Source organism: Gorilla gorilla, chromosome 6, assembly GCF_029281585.2.
Source record: "Gorilla gorilla gorilla isolate KB3781 chromosome 6, NHGRI_mGorGor1-v2.1_pri, whole genome shotgun sequence".
In the NCBI taxonomy this organism is placed as follows: domain Eukaryota; kingdom Metazoa; phylum Chordata; class Mammalia; order Primates; family Hominidae; genus Gorilla; species Gorilla gorilla.
The window spans coordinates 21915884-21940964 of record NC_073230.2 but is presented as its reverse complement, the minus strand read 5'-3'; the positions used below and the strand labels follow the sequence as shown (position 1 = coordinate 21940964).

The window sequence follows — 25081 nt, the reverse complement described above, 5'->3', positions numbered from 1 at the left end:
TTTTTCTGGGAGTGTCTCAGCATGAGAAATAGTTTTATCCTCAAACTCATCAAGCTTATTAATATTTTCTGTAAATTTTGCCTTAAAACTTTAAATTCCTCTATTCTTGTCCCGTTTATTATTATATGCAGCTAGAATATGTCTGAACACTTTTCTACATTTTGCCTAGAAATGTTTACAGCCATTGTCATATTTATAGATATCTTTTATATTTTTCATGTAAAAAGAAGCAAGAATGTTGCTAAACATTTCACCGCTATACAACAGGTGTCCTGTTTCTTCTAGCCCTCAATAACACTTTTCTCACTGTCCTTCGAATCTTCACCAGTAGACTCCATAAGGTCCTTTGAGCTTCTATCCATCACCTAGTACCCAAACCAATTTCACACCCAACTACCAGGCACCATGCTTAAAACACCACTAGACTGCTTACCTGTAGGAGTAATACCTGTAGGTATTATTTACTTTTTATTTTTTATGGTTAATAATAGTGAAATTAAAAACATGGAGGTAAAAAGATTTTTACCAAATGTATGGAAATGCTACTTGAAATAAACTTCTACTCTTGATTGTACTATTTTAGGAAAGATGATAGCAAAAAGAAAAAAAACAAACTTTTTAGTTTTGTTCATTTTCTTATCTTAAACCCTCACTCCAGTACTAAACATAGAATAAGGGTTCAATGAATAAACAAATTCATAATAAAAAAGACCTATTTTTAAATGCTGATAAAGGTAAAATAATTTTATTTAAAAGGCTGATCAATAAAAATAATTTGAAAACACTTTGTTTTTTTATCAAAAAGGTGAAGTTTAAGAAAACTTATAGTCTGGATCAATACAGTTAAAGGGCAAAGATGTTAATAAAATTTAGACTATGAGAAAAGGAGGATATTGTTTTATTTTTAAAAGTTAGCATGGATTTACAGCAAATAAAAATATTTGAAAGTTTTTAAATATTATGGAGCATATAAAATAAGGGAACATAAAAATATGTGAAGTATTGAAAAAGGCCAGAATGAATTTGTGAATATTAACTCCACAAGGGAAAATAACCTGTTTAGGTTATAGTAGTCCTGGTTCAATTTGAATTTCTAACATTTGAAGTTGACCTGTGGGAAAAGAAATGTAGTCTCTTCTCAAAGCCAAGGCCTAAAAGAAAACGCTGGGATGAGCCACGGGTCTGATTCACTATGACAGTTCTTATGTTTTTTGTTTCCACATTTGGAAAATATTTAATCATTCTTTCCTTTATCTTACTACACTAGGCTATGCTTTGAGCAATTTCTGTCATTTACGTTTCAGAAGAATATTTGATTTCTCCACTACTTGATATTAACGTTAGTTTATGTAGTATAAAGATTATGTACTAGGAATCATGAGCCATAGCTCTGCCACCAGCTCATTATTTGTAAATCATTCCATTTAAGGTGTTGCCTCAGTTTCCTTGCTTGTAAAAAGAATTTTCAAACAAGATGATCTGTGAGGCTCCACCTTTGTGATTTTATGATTATGGTAATCTATCACTGATCTGCCATGTCTTCATTCTAACTTTTGGTATTCAAGAAGACTTAAGCCAGAAGGGAGAGAAATCAAACCAAAACTAATCTTTCGGGGGTGATAGCCAATAATGTTTTCGTGGATCATGCTAGCAAATACTCACCCATCTTTCTTTTGAAGAATTATTCTGAATGAGCAAAACATACTGCAAAATTAACAATATTTTTCAAATCAAATGAAGACTTGCTTCCTGCCAAAGTTGTTAAGTCTCAGCCTCAAGCAATAATAATAAATTATATTAACTCCTAGATACCAGCCCAGAACAAACTTAGTTATCTTTCTGGGCAAAAAGCAGTAAAAGGGGGCAGAAAATAATATTAAACATGTAGAAGTGTGGGACTATTTGCTACATTTTACTACTCAAGCAACCAGTGCAAAATTTATCATTTATAAAATAATAACTCAAAAACCGAACCACAGAGTTATCTTTTTAGAATGATGCCCATCTCTAAGAAACACCTTTTCTCTACCTCTGTTCAAGAATTTTTAATTCAGAGGACTAAACTTCCCAATCAAATGAAATTAAAACTCTTTACCTTCATACTTGCAAAATCCTTCATGTTTACACACAATGTCTTTTCTTCATCCTCAAAACCCAGTTTCCAGCCCATCTCCAAGTGATTCCTCTCTCTTGACCTTCCTTACCAAATATAATCTATTTCCCTTATGTGAGCAATTGGTAAACTTACTGCAAGTAAATAAACTATATTGCTGTATAAGGTAATTGGTAATTTTGACATTATTATTCTGTTGGAATTAATATTTACTCATTGCAAAATACAAATTAGTTGGATTCTCTTTTCCTTCCTAACAAAAAGTGTACTACTACTACTGGATAAATTATAGCATGCTTTGACAGAATGCTGTAAACTTCAAGGCAGAAAAATCAACTAAATTAGCAATTCCCCAAAATTACCTTCAATTGACTTTAATTCTGATGATTAATCATAAAATCGAAAAGGATGCCTGCATTTTAATTCAGAACCCTTTAGTTCTACTCCTGTCTAACATTTAGACAGGTTATTTTATTCTCTGAATCTCTGGTCTTGACTTTCTACAGACCACTCAAGTTTTTAAAATTTGATGGCTTTTTACCTATTCCATTTTCCTTTTAAATTTGTATCATTATGATTGTATAATACTTTGTGTTAATTAAGTTGACTGTATTAATGTATCCTTAGCAGAGCAATTTTAAAAATGGAGCACTTGTTTGTGAATATATTTTAATGAGATTTAAACAGATTTGAGCAAGGTAAGCATCTTCAACAAATCAACAAATGCTATTAAGGAGAATGTGTAAGATGGCAAATTTGCTTCACTAAGACAATTATTGTTTGCTTTAAAAGATTGTTTTCACAAATTAAGCAGAAATAGATATAAATTACATACCTTTTTAAGTGAAAAATATTTCTATACTTAAAACTCTCAGATACAATAAAGCATGGATATTCCCCATGTATTATAACAGTTAAGAATCTAACTCAAAAATGGAACATAATCCATAAATAAGAATATATTAAATGCATCTTTGTGTCAATAAAGTTAAATGTACAACAAAACGTATGCTTTGAGTGCCAGAAAATCAGCTGTCCTTCCATGAGTGTCACTTGGTTATATAAAGCAATTTTTTTCAATATTCAGTGGGTATTGTGGAAATAAGATAACAAGCCATCTCCTAGAACAGAAGGAAGCAATTGAACTGTGTTCAAATACCAGCTGAACCCACCTATTTGTTTTGCAGTATTGCACAAATTATCTAGCATTGTTGAATGTCAGTTTGTTCACTCTCTGCATAATAACATACAACATTCAATAACTTAGCGAATTATTGTTATTCGGGGTGATGCAGCAAAGTTCGAATTCTTGTCTGCTAGCTCCAGGCCATTTGGTGCTCTGGATTATGCAGCAGAGGCTATTTATGGTCATTTATGCCTGGCTGAAAGCACACTGAGGAATATAGTGACATGATAGTTAAATACGATTAGGAGAGCCTAGGAACATAGAGCTAAGGAAGGCATTTTATGATGTGGGGGGATGGACTTCATAGTTCTTTGTAAAGTCATCCCAAAAGTATAACACAGTCTCAATATAGAGGGCTACTGTAGAAACTAAAGATGTTCACTTTTCTTTTTTTAAAACATTTCTTATGTTTTATTTTAAAATTTTTATTTTAATCTCTTTAGAAGTACAAGTAGTGTTTCGTTATGTGGGTGAATTATATAGTGGTGAAGTCTAGGATTTTAGTGCATCCATCACCCTAATAGTTTACATCGTATGCAATAGGTATTTTTTCATTCCTTGTCCCCCTCTCTTTCTCCCCGCTTCTGAGTCTCCAATGTCCATTGTACTACTCTGTATGTCTTTGTGTACCCATAGCTTACCTCCCACTTATAGATAAGAACATGCGTATTTGGTTTTTGATTTCTGAGTTACTTCACTTAGAATAGTGGCCTGCAGTTCCATCCAAGTTGCTGCAAAAGACATTATTTCATTTGTTTATGGCTGAGTAGTATTCCATTGTATATATTATACCACATTTTAAAGATGTGCACTTTTCTTACCACTCCCCCACCTCCTACGATATAGACCTTGAAGCACCCTCACATGATTTTTAGAAATATATCCTTATTAGCTGTAGTGACTTTGGATACCTTACCTAGAAATAGGACTACATAATCACTGACATAATTTTTTAGTAATCAAATTATTATAAATATCTGAAGCAGCTTTATTTATCCTCTGTTTTCATCTTTGTAGCAAAAATTATTGCTTCTGTTTTCAAAAACTTTAGAATAATGTTTCTGCCTCTTTGTCACTGATGCATTCCCAATAAGTTTCAAAGAAAAATGAGTAGTTAAGGGAAGAAGAGATTTACAAATATTATTTGCCTAACAGAAGTTCTATGTTTTATTTAATTTTTGTCTTTTCAGAACCTAGCACAGTGTTTGGCATACAATAGGTGCTCAATAAATATTCTGAAAATGACTTTGCAGGTTGTTTTGATGAAAATGTTCCTTTTGTGCAACATATTATATTGTACCCTTATACCACTCATTTTTGCTTGATCATTCTGATATGAATAAAAGAACCCAAAAGGCACCATTTTTGTAAAGCATAGCCATTTGTAACTGAGAAATAGATACCCATCCATCTATCTTACCACCTTTTAAACTTTTATATTTTTAATATGCCACTGAGGTTTATCTTCATAAAAACCCAAGAACAAATTGCTTCAGGCAATTATTATAAGTTTGACCATATGGGCATTACTTCTGCAATCTACATTTGAAATTCAAAAACAAATCTTATGCACATGTTTGATGAAACATGAACTATTTATTTGTTAAAGGTAAGGCAAAAGAAAAAGCTACTTCAGTAAATTTTTTAAAAATGCAAGTCAGTAGGTTAATTATTAATTTGAATGTCTACAATAATGGGTACCTCTGATATTTAAGGAAGTCATTATTCCACTGTGTAGTCAAAAAGTATATTGATTAGAATTAATTCACTACAAGAAGCCTCCAATAATTTTTAACATAAGTTTTTCCTCTTTAACAGTAGCCTGAACCTTGTCTCTTTTTTGTGTGTGGTCAATTTAGCAACAAATTTGCAATTAATCATTTACTGATTGCAATGAATGGTCTGTCAATAATATGCAACTCACATTGCTAAAAGGGTTATACTAAGCTTTATTGTTTTCTTTTTGTCTTGGGAATCTTTGTCTAGCTAGGCTTCCTAGAATGGATTTTGAATAGTTGTTTTGAAGTAAACCATGCCAGTTTTAAAGAGACACTACAGGCTGCTCTGAGGGTATTAATCAAGATATGCCCTAACTTTCTTTTGGCATTACAATATATGGACATCTGTTCTGACTCCTTATATGTGAAATAAAACTCATACCAGATAGTAGGATAAATGAAGGGTTTCATTATCTTAAATGTCATAACATTTGTTTGAATTATCATGTGTAGATTTTAAATGCTGAAATTGTCATCTTGGTTTTGTTTCATCTATTTTGCTGTCCTTTCAAAAGACTATAAGCCTGAAAAATTCTTTTTTCAGTTGCATTAATAATTTAAAAAGAAATAATTTACAATTTTGTGTAATAACAGTGAAATTGTTGTGCAGGGGCTATATAGTCTGGTAATTTCTAAAAGCATAAATATTTTACTGAGAAACATACCCTTTTAAAGCACAAAAGGTTTCTTGTTATAATGGCAGTGTATTTAGTGACAAATAGTGCATTTTAAAAGAGCCATTTGTTGACCATTATTCTCTTTGTGCAATAGTATTATAGATTCTTATGTGTTCACTTATTAAAGTATTTTCCATTGTGTGTATCAGGAAGGATTTGTCTCTGAATTCAGTGGTGCCACTGATTAGTGGGGACTACATCTAGAGAATCATGGGTCAACTTGAAATACAATAGGAATATATTTGTGCTTTTCATTTAAGCAACAGAAAATAAATAATTTGATTCTGCTAGATATCAACAATACTATCAAATTTAGCCTATTAAACCTTTGTCTTTCTTGAAGACATTTAAAAAATAGTATTACTAATCTTGTGAAGATAGTTTACTGTTTTACCGTGAAGCCATATAACATGCAGATCCACGTGGATTGTGTATATTAGTAGGACTAGATACTGGTCAAGTATATGTATTTTTTAAAATTTCATGTTAGAGTGAAACAAAGACATACAATTTGAAATACATAAAATGATTTAACTAAATCATGGAAGCAAAGCAGTGTTTTACAAATGTGTAATTTTGAATACCTTTTAAAAGTCATAGGCGCTTTCAACCTTCTACTCACTTTGCATATTTGATGTCAGAGAATGAGTGATGTTTTGCCTGGCAAAACATTGCAATACAAGGTGTCCCATAATATTTTGTTTGTGAGATTAATTTAAGGTGGCTATCATTCTTAATAAGTGAATGCCATATTAAGCCATAAGTGTGGTTAACCCGTAAATACTGCTTATTTGAAAAGATGAAAAATGATAGGCTAAATTTGTATTCTTATATTTGCAAAGACTGATTTTTATTTCTTTTGGTGGGTAGGGTCACAAATTAAGATTAGCACGATACAGAAAAAAGTGTCCCGTTTGAATCACTAAATGTAGATTGTCTCAAGATGCTTATACATTTTGTTAGGCATCTAAAATCTCATTTTATAAAATTCTAAAATTAAAATACTATATGAATATAAAAGATAAAATGCTAGATAAGAAATGAACTAATACTAATACTGGACTACTAAGTTAATATCATAGAAAATATACTCTTTTAAGGAATACTTCCAAGACAATATATTTTGATTATGTACTTTTCTGAACAAGAGGGCCTTTAAAATAATTTAATATGCAGAGCATTTTCATATATTTTAAACCTTCAAAGAGCTTGAAACATTGAAGCTAATACATCGGTGCCAAAATCATGTGGAGCATTTTGGCCATACATGTAATTATAGATTTTATATTGGATATGGCATATGATTAACATCACATTTCAGTTTAATTGCTATGATGTATACATAGCCGTGTGTGTGTGTGTGTGTGTGTGTGTGTGTGTGTGTGTGTGATACCATGATAGCCATGGTATTTTATGATGACTTTTTTACATGTGAGAAGTTTACATGCTGGATAAGTCCAGAAATGTAGAATGCTTAATATTACAGTAGTCCCCTTTATCTGTGGTTGTGCTTTCCACGGTTTCAGTTACTGCGGTCAACCATAGTCTGAAATATTAATCAAATATTCCAGAAATAAACAATTTATATGTTTTACATTTTACACTGTTCTAGTAGCATGATGAAATCTTGGACCGTCCCTGGACCTCCCACCCCGGTCTTGAATCATCCCTTTGTCCAGGGAATCCACGTTGAATATGCTACCTGCCACTTAGGTCACTCGTAGCCTAATGCTACATTCACAGTGCCTATTCCCTTCACTTTGTCTCATCCTGTAAGCTTCATATCATCTTGTTTCATCGCAAGAAGTAGGGTGACTACAGTACAAGAAAATATTTTGGGAGAGATAAACACCACATTCACGTAACTTTTATTACAGTATATTGTAATAATTGTTCTATTTTATTATTAGTTATTGTTATTATTTACTGTACCTAATTTCTAATTTAAACTTTATCATAGGTATGTACATATGTATGGGAAAACCATATATATACTTATATACACGGTTCTGTACTATCTGCAGTTTCAGGCATCTACTGAGAGTCTTAGAATGTATACCCTGTAGATAAGGGGAAAACATGGTATTAGCATCCATTGTTTCATCAAGCATCACCATCTCTTCCTTTTAGTCTTCAAATAGCAGAGTAGAACATAAAACTCCATTTTCAATCCGTAATTTATTCAAATAAACATAATTGACCACATATACTTGCCTAATTAGAGAACCATTTTGCTGGAAACTAACATAAAACTATTTTATCAGAAATACTAACACTAGGCAAATATGCCTCTGAAAGTTTGCATAGATTAAGCATTCAAAGTAGATGTATTGAAAAATGGTTATGTCTATGTAAGCATACAGGGATAGTTCCATGTTTGCAAAATTTGACTATGGCTATTACTATTTATTACAACCTACAAACAGTATGATTAAAATATTTCTTTCAATCCATTAAAGTTTAACCCTTTTTTGTCATGTACTTTAAATGTGTAATTGTATTGAGTTGTTATTGCTATTGAATGTAAGCTATCAAAAGGATTTAAATTTCTTGGCCCTTATTATTTTTGAGGTGAACCATGTCTTTTATTTTTAGAGGTGTTTGTTAATTACTTTATGGTGGCATAAAGGTCAGACCTAGAAATACATCAGGTCTAGAACTGTAGAAACCCATCGTGGCGGGGCTTCACGATTTGCAGAAAACAGAGATTAAAGTATTACATCTAATACCCATTAATTCTGTGAATCCCTGTAAGCTGTACCTCACTAACAAATGTGTCAATTGTATTTTCTTTTCTTCAAACAATCCAAAATATGGATAATTTTCCTTGCATGAAGACTAGACCTTTGTTTTTAGGTTGGAAAAACATGAGCAAATATTTTAAATGCCACCAATCCAATATCTTATATATGTTCTTTTATTGGTATTTTTAAATTTTCCCTCAGGGCTTTCAACTCCAGCCATCACCCCCTACGCTAGACAATAGCTACCTCCTCACTCCCTCAACAAGATTTGATCCTTCTGCAGTACATAAAACCTGTTCACATTATTGTTCCTTTCTCTACTGCCCATAGGAAAGTCTTCAATAGACTAGTTATAGCCCTGTTTTGGGGTAATAAAAGCAAAGATTAACAGGAGCAATTTCCCCTTATAGGTTTTATGTCTAGAATTTTTTTCTAGATACACAATAGATTTTAATTTTTATATTACATTATAAACAAAACACTTTTATCTCTGTAAACTTTTATGAATTAAATATTAATCATTTATGAGGATAATGTAATAGGCCTATATTCTCTTTCAAATACTAGTTTAGTGTTGTGGGAGTTCTGCAGTCACTTTTTACAATGTTCTTTGTAGCACTGAGGTATGAGATATTTTTGCTGAGGGATGTTGGACTCAATTTTTCTAACTTAGGTTAGATAAATTATGAGTCTCATTATGGTTTTAAGCTATTAATTTACTGATTTGATTCTCTTTAATTACTATGATTACAATAAAGGACAGTTAAAATAATATTATTCTTGAGAACAAAGAATGAGGACAAATGTTATTTATCATTTAAAAAGAATCAATCAACGATATTTTGTTTTTTAACATCCTCCAGGAACTAAATCGTTAATTAAATAAAACCTACCATTATGTTAAGAATAGAATTATGGACACAAGCAGCCTCTAAATTTCTGAATAATATGTGTTCTTTTAGGAAATATTGGATGCTAATGGCATTAGCAACAATAAATGATGAAATACCTTAGAGAAAAGCAGAAGTGGTTCTTCATGAAAATTAACATCAAGTGAATTATCCAGTAATCTATATTGCTTGACAAGATGGGTATTAGTCCATTTCCATGCTGCGAATAAAGACATACCTGAGACTGGGTAATTTATAAAGAAAAAGAGATTTAATGGATTCACAGTTCCATGTGCCTGGGAAGATCTCACAATCATGGCAGAAGGTAAAAGGCACATCTTACATGGCAGCAGACAAGAGAAAGAATATGAGAGCCAAGTGAAAGGAGTTTCCCCTTAAAAAACCATCAGATCTCATGAGATTTATTCACTACATGAGGACAATATAGGGGAAAAAGCCCCCATGATTAAATTATCTCCCATCTGCTCCCTCTCATAACACATGGGAATTATGGGAACTAAAATTCAGGATGAGATTTGGGTGGGGACACAGCCAAACCATATCAATATGGAAGTAGCACCATGAGTCATGGATTGAGAGTTTAAAGACTAAACTCATTCTCACTTCTAGGGAGCTGCATAATCTCTAGAAAGCCCCTTAAACTCAGATCTATTCTTTCTAAAGGGCAAACATTAGCATCTCTCCTGTTTCTGCATTAAAAAAAAAAAATTACCACAATTAATCAGGTCAAAATGAATAATTTACCAGAAAATCCTTTGGAAATCACACAGCTCTATATAAATACAAAGTTTTGTAATTTTGTCTCTAAAGAAAAATAATTGCGTGAAATATTTTGTAGAAATCGCCATTACAGAATTCACTGACTCCCTAATTTTATGTTCTCACAGGAATGAAGCGCTGAATAAATGATTACCTTTGTTTCAATTAGGATCGTAATTGGCTTTATGGAACAATAACAAAGTTCTAAGTCATAGGCTTCTTTTCCCAGGACAACTGGAAGAAGTTAGTTCAAAGCCGGTAGGACAGCTTCAAGTTGTTTTAAAGGACTGGACTCCTTTTTATCCCCCTTTTCAACTTTCAGGAATTAAATCCACATTTCTGTGAGTAAGGTGGTAGTGATGAAGGGTGGAATGGACCTCTGTCTAGATAACCATTTCTAGTTACAAAGGTACCCAGGAAAATCAGAATTTATTTATTAGCTGGGCACGTGGCTGCCTAGATGAAATGAGATGCAAATAAATAAACTATGCTGTCACTTTGAGATATCTAATTGAAATTAACCAAATTATTAAGATAATTGTCTTTCAGGTATAAAGAAAATAATTATATTTTGGAAATTATTCTTATAATAAAGCTTGATTCTCTGGAATTCATAAGCTAAAGCCTTTTGAGATAGTAGACTATGTAACTATGTGCTATTTACATATAGTTACATATATTCTGGTTTAAGTTTTGGCTACCTTAACTTGATTTTTGCTGAGTTATGTAAACCAATTAAGTTTCAGCTTTTTCTCTAAAACAATATTTACCTCATTGACTCACTAAGGAAATTAAATGGGATTAAAAACTATATAATTGCACTTTGCACTCTGTTCTTGGTGCAGCATCGATACTGTTGGCGTTCTTGAGTTAATGAATGTTATAAAGAACCTTACTTTCAGACTTTTGCCATGAAAGTTATATTATTTCTAGTTCTGGTTCCACCACACTATCCAGCTCCCTTCTCTCTGTCCCAATATAATTCTCAAGGGACCCCTTAGCTGCAATTGCAGGCTACTTCCTCCCTCACCTTTGAGATCTATTCTCATTCCTACTTGTAGATAGTAAACATGATTTTTCTTCTATCTCATTTCCCCTCCTCCTTTGTGTCCACCTCAGGCTCCACTGCTGCCTGTATCCCTACCTCTTACTCTCCCATCTCATCCCAAGTTACTGGTGACCACTCATACCGCTTTGGTCATTCCCCACTTCAGTTTAATGATTGCAAACGCACATGAGGTTTTGACTTGGATTTATTTTGAAAAATTAAGTATTATGCTGTCACATTTCAAACCCTTGGGTATTCAAAGATGATAAGTCTTTCTTTGCAGATTTTCGGAAATTACATCAAATCACTGAACACATTTGCAGCTTTTATCAGATTGAATGAATACTGTAATGACCAATCAACCTGAGACATATAAATGTAATTGATGGATACAACCTTTGTGCATTAACTGAAAAAGATATCTTGATTATTGAAAATAATATATATCAGCAAAAACACTTAGGGTTTCCAGAAACTAAAACAGAGTTAAATATCTAATTTACTGTGAAATGAACAGTTTTAAATATATTATATTGACTTGATTTCTCAATTCAAAATCTCAGTCAAATGATTATAGTAAATATTTTAGCTATATAAGTTTATATACCTGTCATTGTTTTCTAATTGGGAAAGAGGAATGGAAACTATGAAATAAGGATTCTATTAGAGGGAGACCAAAACACACTGGAACCCTACATTATTCAATAGATACAGGCAGAGTTTGTGAAATATTCTAGGCCTATGATCATCTTAGTAAAGATTTTTGTTAAGTATTTTCTTGTCAGGTGACACTTAGGGAAGTAGATTAATTCTATGTTAAGACACAGATGATTTGTTTCTTCAGTGACATGTTGGATTACACTTTTAACTCAGTTGCTGATTGTATGCTCTGTACAATTTTCTTCATTTTAGATTTCTAGACCCCAATTTTTGTTGTTTAGATTTCTAGACAATAATTTTTGTTGTTGGTGGTGGTGGTGGTTTTTTTTTTTTTTTTTTGGAGACGGAGTCTTGCTCTGTCACCCCGTTTGGATGGAGTGCAGTGGCGCAATCTCGGCTCACTGCAATCTCCTCCTCCTCAGTTCAAGCGATTCTCCTGCCTCAGCCTCCTGAGTAGCAGGGACTACAGGTGCGTGCCACCACACTGAGCTAATTTTATATATATACTTTTTTTTTTTGAGTAGAAATGGGGCTTCACCATGTTGGTCTCGAACTCCTGACCTCAGGTGATCTGCCCGCCTCAGCCTCCCAAAGTGCTGGGATAACAGGCGTGAGCCACTGCACCTGGCCTAAATCTAGAGATTTAAAATAAACGCCTTGAGAGAAATTCCATCTCTTTAATCCATTAAAAATGAGTCTGGAATTTGCTTGGTAGAAGAAACTTTGTATTTAAGGGAGCATTTTAATCACAGAAATGATATATTTGTGGTTATAGTTAGTGTATAGTAAGTTTATTCTTTCTACAAGTTTGTTTCTGAAGCTTACAGTTAATTATGTGAAAAGACCATTACAGACGTTTTCTGGCATTGCTAATGCTACATATTGTATGCAGGAAAGAGCAAGAGTGGGATTTATAATTTATATTCTCTTCTTGGAAGTTGTCTCTAGATTCTCTGAGGTCAATTTTTTTCATATTTTGAATTAGTCTGCCCAATTTCATGAACTCTTCTGTATGAAATATTTGTAACCTAGAGAAATTCTCAGTAAGATTATTAAAACTTAATTAAAATCTCTTCATCTGATTCCCTAGCTGTAGTCATGGGTTTCTGTTTTGGAATTGAGACTCATAGTAATCATTTGTACATTTGCTTTCAATCCTGTCATATTCTGTTACAATTTTCATAAGTATTTACAGCAGATGAGAAATATATTTTATTTCCAATGATAATTGATTTGTCAAAGGTCATTTTTGCCAGGCACATTGGCTCACACCTGTTAATTCCGACACTTTCGGAGGCTGAAGTAGGAGAATCACTTGAGGCCAGGAGTTTGAGAGTAGCCTGGACAACATAGCTTGACCTCATCTCTCACCTCTAAAGAAAAAAAAAGAAAAAGGTTAGTCAGGCATGATGGCTAATGCCTGTAATCCCAGCTTACTCGAGGGGTCAAGGCAAGATGATCACTTGAGCCCAGGAGTTCAAGGCTGCAGTGAGCTATTGCACTGCACTGCAGCCAGTGTCACCACTGCACTCCAGCCTTGGTGACAGGGAGAGATTCTGTCTCCAAAAGAAAAAAAAAAGGAATTTTCTTAAGAACTCTGACTTTTTGGAGTAAAATGGAAATCTAGGCAGTAGGCATAATTAAATATTTAGAAATAGTTACAATGATTAACTTAAAGTTCACATAGAAAATTACTAACATTCACTTATGGTAGAAGTCCACAGAGTTTTAATCCAGCTCCTTTTATGCTTATTGGTCCTATTCTAGATTCATCTTGGCTTTTTTAAAACCACTTTACTAGTCTAACCTATGAGCATTATTTAAGGTCAATTCTAAATTTAAAATTCTAAGGTTTCATTTCTTTTCAACACATGAAAATTAAAATCAAGCAAAAAGGAGGAAACTGCTAGGGACAGGCATGTTGTTTGCAGCATGTTAGAATTTAACATATTAGAATGTTAAACAGCCTAATGTGGTGGAAGAGGAAATAAGTTAAAAATCCTGAAATGATTAGAAGGCACAACTACCACTCGGCAGTCTGGAGTCATTTCATGGAAAGTGAATAGCCCTACACACTCTGCCCACCACAGTACATGGCATGTGTTACTTAACAAGATGACTCTTGCCATTATGAAAAGGTTAAAGGTAATGCTATGTATCAATTTTAATAAGACAAAAGATTAATCTTTTACTTCAATTAAATCTATAGATTTAATGAAATACTTTTAATCTAAATTATTGAAGTTTAAATGTAAATGTTTAATGCATAATGTATAGTGGAAAATATAAAACAATTTATACTGATACTCCAGTGGTCACCTTAATTAATGATTGTCAATACTTTACCATAGATTTGGTACTGGTGCTTTTTAGACTTCTGTGCACACACAGCTCTCCATTCTACCATAAGCATTGAATCTCAAGGACTGTGGTCCCTGTGTTCTGGGTGCTTCTGTTTGCCTCTCTAGATATTCTCTCTGCCCTTGTTCGTTCTGCTATCTCCCTGAGAAATGTCCTGTATAGAAGACAGCAAAGTTCCCTTGCCCTCTTTCTTCTGGTGGAGTTGGCCAGTTGAGATCCCCACAGTAGATGAGAGGATATAAAGCAGGGTTCAGGTTCTTACGTTCCTGGATACCTCGGTGAAAATGTCACCTGGGGCTGGATGTCTTTTCCTCCCAAGGCCGTTTTCTCTATATAACTCTTTCCCTCTGGGTCTGGTAACTAGCTCCTCACATTGTCCCTTTGGACATACGAGTGTTTTACCTTCCCCAGTATTCTGCATGATCCTATGTGGTTTCCCACAGACTTTTTGGTAGTCATTTAAAAAGAGTAAACTTTCCTCCAATTACAATAGGGTACTTCTTCAGATTAGAGGCCACCATCTGTTTTTGATGCAACAATGATGCTGCCCCTTCTCCCAGTGTATAGCTACTACTTTCCCAAGGGGCCCTTCCTGAATGGGAGGGACAATGGGAAAATGCTGAAGTAAGGCAGGCCTTATCTCACAGATAACCCAGGTATCACTGCCCTCTGCAACATAATCACAAGAGTGATATGACTGTGTCCAACTTTATGGAATAATTATTTTTTTTAAAAAAAAGAATGAAGTGGATTGTAAAGTTTGAGATTAATAACTTGAACTGAATTCTACTTATAAATTTTGCCATCACCTAATATCAAATACCCAAGAAATTAAATAATTCACTTGGAACCTGCTCAAGGGTGCAGCCATCTTCATACAAAGGTGTCCCTATTTTTTTTTTTTTTTGAGATGGAGTTTTATTCTTGTTACCCAGGCCATAGTGCAATGGCGCAGTCTTAGCCCACTGCAACCTCCGCCTCCTGGGTTCAAATGATTCTCCTGCCTCAGCCTCCCAGTAGCTGGGATTACAGGTGCCCACTACCATGCCCGGGTATTTTTTTTTCTGTATTTTTAGCAGAGATGGGGTTTCACCATGTTGGCCAGGCTGGTCTCAAGTGATCTGCCTGTCTCAGTCTCCCAAAGTGCTGGGATTACAGGCGTGAGCCACCGCACCCGGCCAGGTGTCCCTATTTAAAATCTGCTTTTGAATTTTCATGTACCGTTCAGCAAATCCTATATCCTACTCTAGGGATTTGCTTTATTCTAAATCCCATTAACTTGCTCTCAATCATGTATTTCTCCAAGTCTCTAAGTTATTTCATTCTAGAAAAATGCCCTGGTTGTTCCAGCAGTGGAATCCAAAACTAAGTAACAGAAATCTACAATGGGTTCCATCTGAAGTATTCACAGCAGGCAAAATTGCAGATGTGCAACATAATGCATCTGAGTTCCTGTCGAATCACACACACACACACACACACACCCCTCATGAGCATTAGTTCTAAAAGACAAAAAATGCAATCTAGCAGAGAAAAGTCCAGGTGCTCTTACCTATGCTCACATTTAGAAGAGCTTGTATCATTCCTCAGATACTGTAACATCAACTCCCTAAATCTTTGTAACTCAGGATAGTGTGTATCTCCACTGATTGTGTGTGTGTGTGTGTGTGTGTGTGTGGTGTGTGTGTGTCTTTCAGTAATTATCATTTTTCCCCATAGGACTCAGATTAGCAGACTTTTTACCTATATATTTATAATTACTTTTGCCATTGTAAATGGTATTATTTTCTGTTACTTTGTTTTAATGTTGTCAATTCCACTAATTGTTATATACTACTCCTATATCTGGGAAACTTTAAACTCTTCTCCCAATTTATGTGGATTTCAGTTTATTTCTCTGAATTTGCTGTATATAACATTATATCATGTATAATGATAGCCTTTCTTTTTCTTTATGATACATGTAACTTTTATTGTCTAATTCTTGATGTGTTATATTTCTAAAGACCGCACATACAATCTTAAATAGATACTCAGCAGTGCTATCTGGGGTGTGTTAGGCCATTCTTGCTTGCTATAAAGAAACACCTGAGGCTGGGTAATTTCTAAGAAGGGAGATTTAATTGGCACAAGGTTCCGCAGACTGTACAGCAAGCATAGCACCAGCATAAGCTTCTGTTGAAGCCTGAGGAAGCTTACAATCATGGCGGAAAGCAAAGGGGCAACAGGTGCCTCACGTGGCAATAGCAGGAGCAAGAGGTGGGGGGAGATGCCACACACTTTAGGAAGCCAGATCTCATGAGAACTCACCCATTGTGGAAACACCAAGGAGATGGTGCTGAAGCACCCATAAGAAATCTGCCCCCATGATCAAATTTCCTCCCAAGAGGCCCCACCTCCAACACTGGGTACCACAATTCAATATGATATTCAGAGGGGAAAACATCTACACTATACTGTCGTGTTAAAATAAATCCTTCTTTTCAAAACAACAATTTTTACCTCTAGAGTTTTACTGTTTGGTTGTTGTATGTCAACTTTGTGGAGTTGACATATATATAGGCTTTGCTATGCCTATTCTAATGTGCTCTTATGCCTTTTTGCTAAGTTATAGATTCTAAACTGCGTGTTAAATACAAAAATAATGCAAATTCAAATTAAGAGGATCAAAATAACCATGGATTCAAGAAAGAATTAAAATATTATAGAATAATGTTTTTCTCAAAAAAAAAAAAAACCCTACATGAACAGATGAAGTATAAGTTTCCCATGCCTGCTGTAACAAATTAGCACAAACCTTTTGGCTTATATCAACAGAAATGTATTGTCTCACAGTTCAAGAGATGATAAATCCGAGTTTAATATCCTTGGACTATAATCGAGGTGCTCCTAGGTTTATGCTCCCTCCAGAGGCGATGGAGGAGAAAACATTTCTTGTGGCTCTTGGCTTCTGGTGGCTTTCAGCATTCTTTAAGTTGTGGCTGCACCACTCCAATGTCTGACTTTATAGTCGCATCGTCTCCTCCTGTCTAATCTCTGTCTCTCTCTCATAAGGAAATTGTGAAGGGAATTACGTCCCACCTGGATAATCTTCTCATCACCAAATTATTAATCATATTTTCAAAAACCTTTACCATCAAAGGTAACATTTCAAGGTTCTAGAGATTAGGACCTGATATGTTTAGGGATCACAGTCATCCCACTGCTAACTGTCCTCTGGCCCCCAAAGATTCATGTCTGTGTGCAAAATACATTTACCTCATCTTGATATCCCCAAATGGCTCAGTCCTTTACGTCATCAACTTAAGTAGAAAATCTCATCTAAATATCTTCAGCTCCAAGTCGCAAACCTCATCATGTAAATAACCTAAATCAGATACAGATGACACTTGGTATCATCCATCTTCAGGTAAAATATCTCTCCACTTGTGGACATGTTAAAGTAGAAAACAAGTTATGTGCTTTCAAAATACAGTGGCAAAAAAGCATAGTATCACAGTTGTACACATTCCTATTCCCGCAAAAAGAAAGTGCAATGTAGAGAGGGGTCACTGGTTCCAATCGATATCAATCATCAACTTGGTCACTTCTGTAAAAAAAAGTTACCAGGTTCCAGCTATTAGGATCTGATATCTTTTTGGGGGGCACCATTGAGCCCACTACAGATGATGTAATAAAAAACATAATTTATGAAGAGATAGAAAAACTAATATAGCAGAGAAATTAAGAAAACCAAAACGTTAACTTCTCCAAAAAAAAAATGCCAGGCCAACATTTCACAGATGATTAAAGAACAAATAATTCCCATGCATTATTAACTATTCTGCAGCATAAAGAAGAAAACCTTCTGGCTCTATTTATCAACCCAGCACTACAGATATCAATATCTGATACAATCTGCCTGGGAAATAATCCCACTTGTGGCTATTATTGTAATTTTCTTTAAAAATATTAACAGGTGAAAATAGTGCCTTATATACATAGTATATTCAGGTAATGATTGTCAGGAGAGCATAGTACATTCAGGTAAAGACTGTCAGGAGAGCAAACATTGTTTTATTCCAGATGGGAAATACAGAACCACAATCTCTTATCTAAAAGCTCAATCTAACAAAGCTTTGAAAACCCAGATTTTTATAGTTTCTTAGTGAGAACTATAACCTGAACTAAGCTGCTCTTTGTGGTATTACAAAGTGTAGTGTTTCTAGTATAACTGTAATTACAGTTAGCTCTATCTCACATTGTTAATTTATCTTTCCTTGAGTTAATATTCATATGTACTAGTGCAGAAATATTTATGTGAAGTTTAAGTATAGTGTGATATTCCTCACCCTTTTGAGTTTGTTAGATAATTTATCATATATGAATGCATAACCCAAAAAATTCTGAATACCAAAGCAAAAATTTCCTCATATACTTCATCTTAAAGATTATGCAATTTATTTAATTAACCATCTCAATAAACCAAAGGAGAAGGTATTATGAATCTCAAAATCATGAATATATTTCAATAATAGTAATAGCTAACATTTATTTTCTTGCTTTCTATACACTAGGCACAATTCTAGTTATCTTCCAGGTATTAGAACACCAGATCTTCAAAGCAAGGCAGGTATTATTAAAATTATTCTTATTTTAATATAGGAAAATGACAATAATGAAAATCTAAGCAAACTTTTCAAGGTAAAATATTCAGTAAAATTTAGAGCTGGGTCTTGAACCCAGTCAATTTAATATACAGAGATAAATGGACACAGACTTCAATATGTAGTCCACATAAGAAGAAATATGAATGAACAAAAGCATAGCAAAAGATTGTTGTTATTGTATACCTTTCACAAAACTTATTGAAGTACACACTTAAAATTGGCAATTTTCTTGTTTGCAATAACACTTCAAAAATATTACTGGAAATCTTTAACAAAATATTCAACAAATACAGCACCGAAAACCAGCTTTTGAAACTTTTTAGTAAATTACAATTTTTGAGAAAAAGAAAAGTTTGCACACAGGGAGAGATTGAATTCATTCCTCCAAAAACAAGGAAGAACTAAATTATTTCAACAATAAAAACCCATATAGTATGCAAGATTATTTTTAATTCTAAAATTAGATTTTGGAATAACTCTTGATGACACTCATTTCTAATTGGCTAAATTTATATTCTATTCTAAAATGGAAAAAAATTGAAAAGATATTTAATGTGGTGCAATGGTCAAATCATCAAAAACGAACAATTTACTCGATAAATTTTAGAAACTATTTGTGAGAGAAAGATTATTTAAACAGAATAAAAGATAATATTGATGACAATATTTGGGTACATATATTTTACATTTTATAAAGACAATATTCTCCTCAGCAGAATTTCCTACAGGCTCTGGGATCTCAATACATATAGAATATTCTCTCAATTGAAAACGTTATGATCCATAGAAAATAATCAGCTTTTCAAATTAATATCATAAAATGCAAATTTGGAGCTTTAGGGCAATTTTACTTAAAACATAAATAAGCCTATACAGAAAAAGGAAAAATACATTTCAGAAAAATACTAGTGACCAAGTGTTTGAGACAGATGTGGCTAATAAGCTGATTATTCGATATACATATATTTGCATATACTTATATATGTACATATAGCAAGAAAAGTTGCTAATTAATTTTTTACTGTTTGAATAACACAATGAGGTTTAAATTTGTTTTGCTTTAATAAGATTGATTTATTTTCATTTCTTAGATTTTTTTAATTAATTAAAAATAAAGCTATATAGGTTAAGGAAATAATAAAAAGCAATGTAAGTCTTTAAAAATATATTTCAAAAATATGTCATTTAACCATATTTAGCATTCTCATTTAACTTTAAGAAAATACTGGTTTGTATATAAGATGTATGAAAATATGAGCTATATAGAATACTGTTCCAATTGCTATAGAGAATGATATTAAATCTCCACCAAGGTACTTTGAAGGGATGTCAGTATCCTCTTTTAAAGATAAGGAAGCTGTGATTCTCAATGAATAAATAATTTGTTTGAAGTCACAAGGCTTGGAAGTAGAAAGTCTGAATTCAGAGTTTGTGCCTTCTAGGAAGTGGAAGTAATGCTGATTTATTTCTGTTGTCTAAAAACTGTAATGCATTCAGACAGAAATGGTAAAATTTATTTTAAAATGGCATTTTAGCTTTTTCTTATTTGGCCTGTCTTTAGAGAACCTTTAGTGTCTCTTGAAAAATGGCTGCTGGATAGTGTTGCAGATTTTGGCAGTACTCTATCAAGCCCTTTGGGGTTATGCCAAAGGGACAGGGTCCCATGTGAATTGGATCTGAATTCTCATCCAAATGAACACCTGCTGTCATTGTTCCTTATCAATCCTGTAGTTGGCAATGCCAGCTCTCTTTTTGTGGTGGAACCTATTCAACACAAGGAAAAGACCTGCTAGTGTTTGACACTAAGTTTTATTTTTTCCCCTCTTAACTAAATGATCCATTGCCCAAGTATCTTGAAGATAAATAAGCTCATATTAGTTTTATCTTTGGCTATGTAGTCCTGTGTTTCTAGGAGTTTACCCAATTATAGTCTAGTCTACTTAAATGGTCTTTTGCTGTCTCTCCCCTCTCTTCTCCCTCCTCTCTTCTTGCCTCTCTCCCTTTCTCTATTCTGTTTATGTTGCTTTGTAAAGGAAGAAATTTGTTATTACAAAAATATACACCTGTAAAAAAATTGTACTACACAATCTATTTTTAAAAGTCTCAGTCTCCCCAACTTAGCAGAAACAATTCAAGCAGAAGTAAATCCAATGATACTCTCCCTATGGGAAGCAATATTGATCTTTCATTCTTAGTGTTTGATTCATATTCCTTTGCTTTTGTTTAACTAGTCTGCTGAATGTATGCCTTTAATTGGAAGGTATTCCAAGTTGATTTTGTACCAGATTAGGGATAAAGTAAAAGTAAGTGCATTTCAAAATTAATTAATTGATCATGCTACATATACCATAAATAGCCCAGTTCAGGTGTTTTTCCTGTAATCTCATACCACAGTAAGACAACTTCATATTATAAAGTATAATATGTTTATGACTTAAAGAATTAAATTTATAAAAAGGAACTCTGTGACTAGATTAGAGAGTTATCGTTGGACAAATAAAAGTGAACCATCTTGATATTTGTACTTCCTAGAAAACCAGGAAGTTGGCCATGTATATATAACAAAATAACGTCTTAAATATTAAACCGTAGAGGGGGATTTTTGTAACCTTTATTATAAGCATTGTTTCTATACACCTCTATCTATATGTCTGGGTGATTTTCATTCATGGATTAATTCAATTACTTGACAAATTTTAGGGTATCAAATGTTTATACAGAAAAAAATTACAGTTAGCTCTATCCTGCAACTCTCTGCCATCTGCAGTGGGCATTGGTCCCTCTCTTTTTGTGCTTCATGCTTTGTTATGCATGAGTAAGCACATTAGCCTTTCATTTCATTCATTAGACTTTTAATCCTTGATTAGTGTTTTCAAGATTCTCTCAAATACACAACTTCTTTATTTCCTTGAGTTTGGTTTTCTTTTTCTTTTATCTCCACTTTGAAACAAAATTAACAGTGAATGTCAACAATAGCCCTTTTCTGTTGAGATGACTGGTAAATATATTAGTTCCTCATTTGAGTGATTAATCATGTGTGGATGAAGAATGGGAAAATATCTCCACACTTGGAATAACAGAGATAATTGTTTAGAGTCAGTTGGAGCAGTCCGTGCTTGAAAAGCTTGGATAGCAGTATTTCACCAGTCTCACACATTGAGTATGATTTCTATCTCATGGAAAAATTCTGTATTTGCTAAAAGTAAGAAACATCCATTAGGGTCAGAACCGATGCACTTGGGGTCTCAGAAACAAATTGTATTTGTCACCAATTCCCCAAAAATAAATGTTTCTCTTTGTTGTTGTTGTTTTTTTTTCTATTCAACGAGATATGCCAGAAAGTTGCTTGTGGTCCAAACTGTTATTAATTACACATCAAGACAACCTGAGCAAATTCTGAAGTCAAGTATTGCACTTATCTTTACTAGACATACACCCTCACACTATCCTTTTACTCATAGTTAATCTCAAATAATTAGGAGCCTCTGTACTGATCATTTCTCCACTTAGGCCATCCTTCTAACTCTTGTTTAACAATGTTTTCCATTACTATTTGACATTTACACTCATATGTGCTATCTTCAACATACGTTGAACATGAGGCCAAAGCCAGTCATTAAAGGAGATATAGAAATTAAATAGCAATAAAGTCTTAGATGTAAATGTAAAAAAAATCAATTGTGAAATTATTACATAAATCACTTCTGCATAAAATTTATATGGATCACACATTTTTGCCTAATTTCAAATAATCTTCTTGGCAATAATATTGTAAATAAAAGTTCATTTTAAAATGTTATTTTTTTATTTAGTCTACATTTTCATAAGATAATAGGATCATAAACCATCCTGTTTTTGTTTTCTATTTTCTCCCCTTAGGATGCCTCCATTGCACACAGATTCCACATCATGAGAGAAAAACACCCAGAGAAATTCAACAGTAGGTAAGGTGACAAAAGAGATGAAATTATAGATATAGTTGCTGAATTTTGCCATAAAAAGATCACTAGATGGTACAGAATATTTTATAATCTACTGGCTTTATGAGGTTTGTGTGCGTGTGTGTGTGTGTGTGTGTGTAAATATTAAGATAGTAGGATAAATGAATTAAATTTTTCTTAGGTTGTGATGAAACTATAATGAGGAATGCAATGGGTCATCTCTATTTCATTCTCATATAGTATAAAGAAAGATTTCAAGTAAAATATGAAATTAATAGTTTTAAGACACACTGGAAGTTTGCATGACTTATATGAACAGCAATCAACCTTAATCCCAAGGAAAAACACAGGGTTCTGATTTGATAATGCTAAGTGTATATTACATAGGGATTATATATCTTTGGACTATCAGCTTCAAATTGGCCTAAACTAAATGCAAAAGAAATTATAGTAATATCAATGCCAATATAAATTATTTTTAGAGACATTTCTTCAAGGAGAAAAGCCTTGACGAACAAAATTTCTTTCCTCATAAGAGCAATAGGCAAACATTTTTTCTTCAAAAATGTAGACATTGACCTTCACAGTTACTCAGGGAAATAGGAAAGCCTTGGTTCCGTATCTTCCCCATTTCTGGAAGGAAATATGGCTCTCTCCACCTCACTCCCCTAGAAAAGTGGGGCAGAAGAAGTGAATTATCTTTTGCTTCAATTATACTCATTTCCACTCTATTCAGCTCACAAAGCTACAAAACCATAACTAGCATTTCTGTATAGATATTTAAGTGACTTTATCTATTAATATTCAAAGCCAAGGGCTTTATTGTCGCTGCATTTGGCTGACATCTTGCCATAAATGTTATAGACCATTTATTAGATACCTGCCCCTGGACATTCTTACATTTATTTCAATTTTGTCACTCATGAGTACATTGATGTAATCTTCTCCCATGTAGGTTCACAATAAATAAAATGCTGTTAAAAACTATTCAAAATTGTTTTATAGTTTTCTAAATATTAAAATTGAGTGCACTACTTTATGCATAAATCATCACAGCAAATGTTTCATGAGTTTGTATCTAATTTTTCCTTAAATTTACCTATTGAGATCTTTTTAGTAGGCCGGGCACGGTGGCTCACGCCTGTAATCCCAGCACTTTGGGAGGCCAAGGCGGGCAGATCATGAGGTCGGGAGTTCGAGACCAGCCTGACCAACATGAGGAAACCGTGTCTCTACTAAAAATACAAAAATGAGGGTGTGGTGGTGGGTGCCTGTAACCCAAGCTACTCAAGAGGCTGAGGCAGGAGAATCGTTTGAACCCGGGAGGCGGAGGTTGCAGTGAGCCGAGATTGCAACATTGCACTCCAGCCTGGACAACAGAGTGAGATTCCGTCTCAAAAAAATATATATATTTTTAGTAACTAAAAACATAATCTAATACCTATGTTGGGTATTTCCTTGATTTGTTTTTTACCCTGCAAATAAATCATGACCTTATGATTTGCTTTTTTCTTATAGTTCAGAAAACTATACTTTTTATCGTAAAGAAAATGAAATAAACGCATATATGGATATATATGTGTACATATATTTTCAGAATAATTCACACAAATTTTATAACTCTGGTTGCTTCTGGAGACGGGAACAAAGTGGTTGTGGTGACAACTGTATTTTTCTTTATTGTACTGTTTGAATTTTGCTCCAGGTGCATTTCAAAATTAAATCAAAGTAATCTAATTAAAATTTTGCACCTATAAGTTGTCTTTATACCTAGAATAGACATTTTTATTTTACAAGATATAGTTTCAGTTCATGAAACACATGTAAAAATAAATTGACATAACAGTGAACGTATATGTACTGTATAGATTTCAGCACTTGATTATACACCTCAAATGTCCTGGAAATGAATATAGCTATTAATGTATACAAAACATAGTATAAGATAGAGTAGTCTATGCTTTCCCACATGTCATTCTATGAAGCATTCATATTTATATTCATATATATTATTTATGTTATATTCATAAAGAAGTTTATATTCATATATTAAAATAGGTTTCAAGCAAAAAACAAAAGTGTGTTTGGATAATACCTTTTGGAGTGTACCTCTTAGAGAGTTTAACATAAAAAAGTTCATTAAAGGCTTTAAGAAATATACCAAGAAAACAAATGTTTACAATTTATAAGGCATTACTGTCCTAAACTTATTGAGGAAAGAGGGAAAGAGACAGAAAAAGAGAGCCATAGCAAC

At 33.4% G+C, this 25081-nt stretch overlaps 1 protein-coding gene across 13 annotated transcripts in view; it reads left to right on the top strand.

Annotated features, from left to right (window-relative positions):
* Window positions 1-25081, top strand: part of DGKB (diacylglycerol kinase beta) — a 760061-nt gene that overhangs the window by 408468 nt on the left and 326512 nt on the right. For all 13 annotated transcript variants that reach the window (XM_031013463.2, XM_031013457.2, XM_031013455.2 and 10 more), the window contains one exon: window positions 22766-22830. In XM_031013463.2, the coding sequence (XP_030869323.1) occupies window positions 22766-22830 (65 nt within the window). The remainder of the gene's footprint in view (window positions 1-22765; window positions 22831-25081) is intronic.